Source organism: Orycteropus afer, unplaced genomic scaffold, assembly GCF_000298275.1.
Source record: "Orycteropus afer afer isolate SDZICR_OR568_19922 unplaced genomic scaffold, OryAfe1.0 scaffold00330, whole genome shotgun sequence".
Classification (NCBI taxonomy): domain Eukaryota; kingdom Metazoa; phylum Chordata; class Mammalia; order Tubulidentata; family Orycteropodidae; genus Orycteropus; species Orycteropus afer.
Window position 1 is genome coordinate 1,699,638 of NW_006921917.1, and position 5,279 is coordinate 1,704,916.

The window sequence follows — 5,279 nt, forward strand, 5'->3', positions numbered from 1 at the left end:
AATGGTGATATTTCAGAGATGCTTTATTGGGGATGGCTTTAAAATTGTTCTTCCATGCTTACCACCAAGGAGGGCAACAGATGGACTTTGTGCATTAATCATCTAAACTGCTTTTTCCAGAGAAGGTAAATGAGGGCATTTTCCAGAAACACTTAAGGCTCCACTCACAGTCTTTGGTTCTAAGAATATTCTTTGTCCTTTAGTACTTTTTTGCATCAGGTAAACTGCTGCTATTCTTTTTGAAACACCAAGAAGGATATTCAGTAAATGACCATCACTGACTAAAAAACAAGATTTCAGAGCGTTGATGTAATATCAGGTAGACTACATCCTGCTGATCTCTTTTTAAGGGAAAAAGTTATGAGAAATTCATTTTGCAAGACCTTGCCCGATTAATTATAAACCTGATAGTCATAGAATGGTGTGAGCAGAGGCCCCCAGGGCTACCCAGGGAATCGAGGGCGGGGCAAGGCCAAACTCATTCTGATTGGGCAACAACAACTCAGCAAGGATTTTGTGTTCAGGAGTGAGCAAGAGAGCGCGCAGAGGGCGCGCCTGAAAGCCGGAAAACTTCCTGGTAGGCAAATAGGAGGCTGTGGAAAGGGCCTGGGCCAGGACGTCCGCCAGGCCAGGCTCGAGTTCCGGTTTCGCGCTCACTAGGCGCTCAGCTCCCGCACCCAACGTTAAACCTTTGTGAGCCCGTTTCTCTACCAGTTAAAAAGAGGACGATCAAGCCCACTTGCAAGTTTTTATAACAATGACATGTAGTCTGTACTTTCAATAGCAAACCACAGCCACCCCGAGCCCCACGAGGTTCCCGGGTCTGTCAACCAGGAGGGCACAGCAGAACGAAGGTTCTACCTCTTTGTAGGGGCCCCCTACCGCAAGGAGGTGGCGCCAGCTGCCCGCACACACCTGAGTCTGCGGAGGAACCAGCCGTCCACAAATACGTTCTCCACCCTTTCCAGCTCGGGCGCGTTTCTCACAACGCCTGAGGCTGGCCTTTTCGGACTATCTTCCCTTTTTCTTTTCTTCATATTCACCTGGACTTCATTACAAGGAACCTACAAATAGCCTGGACTTTGGGATTTAGTAGGCGCTTTCAAGTTTATCATTCTTCTATGGTGGGGGAGGTTAAATCCAGGTCAGATGGCTTCTAAAATGTAAGTAGGGGTTGCGACCCCTACAGCAGCTATTCCCAACGCCATTATTCCTACTCAGGCCTTGGGGGTGGGGTTGCCCGGCACAGCCTCGGGGCTTGTCTTGTGGCCAGATTCCCGGGCGGGGCGGGGCGGCCCCGCCCTTCGCTCCGCCCCCGCCCGCTCCCAGACACCTGGTCTGCAGGTAGCCAGCGCCCAGGCGCTAGTCTCAGGCTGTAAGGGCCTCTGCCCAGCTTGTCCGCTTCGGGCCCGGGGCTCTGCGCGGGAAGCCGTGGCAGCCAGCAGAAGCTATGGACCCGGGCCAGGGAGCGGAACTGGCTGGCCCGGGGGATGCGACCGGAGAGGAACCGCCCGCGCCCCGGCCCCGCCGCCGCCGGTCGCTGCGCCGCCTGCTCAGCCGCTTCCTGGTGGCGCTGGGCAGCCGCGCCCGCCCAGGACACTCGCCGCCCCGGCCACGGTGCGGATCCTGCGATGGCGACGGCGAGGGGGGCTTTGCCCACGCCCTGGTCCCTGCTCCATCTGCGCCCGGGAGCCCCAGGGAGGAGCAGGCTCCCAGACCTCAACCCCAGCTTCCCGCCGGCGACGGGGCGCGGCCCCCAGGCGCGCAGGGGCTTAAGAATCACGGCAACACCTGTTTCATGAACGCCGTGGTGCAATGTCTCAGCAACACCGACCTGCTGGCCGAGTTCCTGGCGCTGGGTCGCTACCGGGCGGCGCCGGGCCACGCCGAGGTCACCGAGCAGCTGGCGGCGCTAGTGCGCGCGCTCTGGACGCGCGAATACACGCCCCAACTTTCCGCTGAGTTCAAGGTAGGCAGCGCGCTGCAGCAGACCCGTTCCTGCCCTTCTGGTTTCGCTTTTTGAAAAGTGCGCACTCAGGAAAGGATTTTCTTGGAGTCTTCTACATATAGCATGGACCGCCTTTGCCTTGCGTTAGTTTGCTGTTTTATCGCTTGGATATATTTTTTTTATGGATTAATTTCTCCCAAATATTTTGGCGGCAAGCAGGGTCGGGAGATCAGAGAGGGGGGGAATATGGCAGATTGCGTTTATTCAACAAATATATTTGTTGACGTGTCGAAGCCCTGTGGTGCAGACAGTGTCCTTTCTAATGCTAGGGATAGAGCTTCCAGTCTGGAAGGACGAGGTGAGTTGAGACCCTAATGATGAGAAAGACACAGCCAGGCCAGGATCGAGGAGTAATGCAGGCAGGAAAAACAATCAAACTCACTGCCGTCCAGTCGAGTCGACTCATAGCGACCGCAGCTTGGGTTTCCCAGGCGGTATCTCTACGGAAGTAGAATTCCCAGTCGTCTTTCCTAGAAGTGACTGATGGGTTTGAACCGCCAGCCTTTGGGTTAGTAGTCAAATGCCTTAGGCACTGCGCCACTAGAGGCCCGGAAAGCGAAGGCGGGAAAGAAAACTCGTGTCGTTGGAGCTGAGGGGGGATAGATGAGGTTGGCTGGAGCAAGTACTGTCTTGGATGCGATGGTAAGGAGTTCAGATTTTATTCTAATCCCGGTGGAAGCTGAGAACCCACTGTTAGCCACGCAGTTAGACTGATTCCCCAGGAGAGGCAGTGCTGCACCATTTTGGAGATGGCATCCTTTGATCTAATGGCCCTGCTGTGTGTGACATGGGGTTGCATTCAGCGTCCACAGGACCAGTCTACCTCCTGGGGATGCTGCAGGGCAGGAGGCTTTGTAAATTGTCATTTCACCAGCGGTTGAAGCACAGTGTGTGGGACCCGGTTGGATGGATGCACATGGCTGACTTCCTGCTGGAAAACCCCAACCTGGGCAGATGGCAGAAGCTACCTGCAAACCAGTGTTTGTTGCTCTTTGGTGGAGGTAGGAACCCGCCAGTGTTCATTCCACAAGCATCAGGACTCCCGAGTTTCAGCCTAAGAAAGCAATCCCTGTGACCCCCAAAGAGGTCAACTCCCATCTTCCTCTTGCCTGTGTCCATTAGTGACGCACTGCCTTGGAGTAGTCAGTGGATAAAGTGAATGTCATGAATGTCTCTTTTTGATAACTTTTTTTTTTTTTTTTGGCATGAGAGACAGCATAGGTGTAGTGGTTATAGTTGGAATCCTAGAGAATACTTAGCTTTGTGATTTTGTTTTGAGCCAGTTACCAAATTTGGCAGAGCCTCAATTTTCCTCATCTGCACGATGGTATCATATGGTATCTACTTTATTGAGGTTGTTGTCAAGATTGAATAAGTTGTGTATGCACAGCATTTAGAACGGTGCCTGGCTCATAGGAAGTGTCTGTTATTGTCACTATTAATACACGTTCTCACCTGCAGAAACCTGGAGGTGGCAGGGAGGTATTCTTTGTGTAGTTTTTCTCTTGCCAGATGCCTTCCAATCCAGTCACTGCAGTGATGGGAGACTGGAGTAGCTTTAAAAACAATGTCCCAGATTAATACCCACAGTGGCTCACCAGGGTTCCCTTCTCCTCTCTTCTACTTCTGCCTTGAGGTCTGAGAACTTTGGGGAACTGAAGTGTAATTGAATAGTTAGTATGTTAATGACAGTGACCTAATCTGGAGCTTCCTGGGGTTTGGGGGTAGCTAGCCCTGGAGGATTTGAAAATCCTAGGTTTTAAACCTTTTGGATTGAAATCTCGTTGTCTTCCTCTTATCTCTACTCACAGCGACCCCTCCTTGGGTTTCCCAGGCAGGATCTCTACGGAAGTAGATTGCCCAGTCTTCCTTCTCAGGAGTGGCTGGTGGATTTGAACTGCCAGCCTTCTGGTTAGCAGTCAAATGCCTTAGTCACTATACCACCAGAGCTCCCATTTTATAGATGAGGAATCATTTCATTCAACAAATAGTTATTGATTGTTCAGACACTGTGCCAGGAATATGGAATATATAATGAATGATGAGTAGAATACCAGATCCTGGAATTTGCATTGTTTGGGATAGATGAATATTAATTAACCAACCACACAGGCACATGGTGACAAATGCTAGAAAGGAAAAATACATGGCTCTCTGGCTAGGGGGCCCAGTGAGTTGAGTTTTAAAGGATGGGTGATCAACTAAGAATATTTTGGAGAGGATGAGCAATGAGAATTAGTGAAAGCGTTTGGGGGACAGGTCATATAAGGTCTTATAGACTGTAATAAGGAGTTGGGTCTTTAAGGTAGATTGTTAGCTTCAAAAAAAGGAAGGAAGGAAGGAAACTTGAGATGGGGCCAGCATCCCGGAATGAGCTAAAGGATGGGTTTTTAGTGTTCTCCCTTCCTGAGTCCTGACTCAACCCAGCCTCCCGGGACGAGTAGCACCAGGTTTTTTTAAACAGCAAATTAATAACTATATAAAAGGCATCCTGTCCATGTTATTATCTCTAGTGCTTGGCTTTCCTAATGATGTAATTAATTAAATATGTGTACTGTAAGAATCAGAAAGTTCTAAAATGTGAAAAAAAGTTCTGTAATTCCATCCCCTAGAGATAACCATTATAAACATACAAATGTTAAAAGCATATGCAAACATCGGAAATTCTACTTTTTGTTCTGTTTTTTCATTCAAGTGTTATCTTGAGACTTTTCTACTGGTCATTGAAAATATCCTATAAAATTAATACTTGTGTAAGGTTTCACTAAATTATCACAATTAACTAATTTGCTACGGAGACATTTACAGTTTTCCAGCTATCACACTGCATTGAGTATCTTTGTATTGAGATCATTATCCTCCGCTCTAATTATGTTCATAAGCTTGATTCCTAGTGCATTAGAGCTTAAATTCTAAAGCGCTTGGAGCTGTGAAAGACTGTGGTCTGCAGTGGGAGCCCTAACGCCATTTTTGAGGCTTGACAAAAGTCTCGGGTGCCATTTGGGTTCTTTCTGACCATCACACCAGCATAGTAGCTGTGCACAGACAAATTCTAAGGCAAACCTAGGGAGGAGCAGTTTGCCTTCAGGAAGAGTAGGCTTGAAAGTAGGTTATGCTCACAGAAGGACGTAGGGAATTTGCCTCAGTGTGTCCTTTTCTAATTTAAATTAAGGTTGGGGTCTTGGTATTATTAATAGCCACCTTGTGGCTAGGACTCAGGCTTCGGTGTCCTGAGTCCCAGCCTATCTGGACCACCACCCAGCCACGTAGT

At 49.3% G+C, this 5,279-nt stretch overlaps 1 protein-coding gene across 1 annotated transcript in view; it reads left to right on the forward strand.

The window, feature by feature from the left end:
• The first annotated feature begins 1,450 nt into the window (after window positions 1-1,450).
• The window catches only part of USP43 (ubiquitin specific peptidase 43), a 107,828-nt gene continuing 103,999 nt past the window's right edge, over window positions 1,451-5,279 (forward strand). Inside the window, exon 1 of the mRNA XM_007952344.1 lies at window positions 1,451-1,969. Coding sequence (XP_007950535.1) covers window positions 1,451-1,969 — 519 coding nt within the window. The remainder of the gene's footprint in view (window positions 1,970-5,279) is intronic.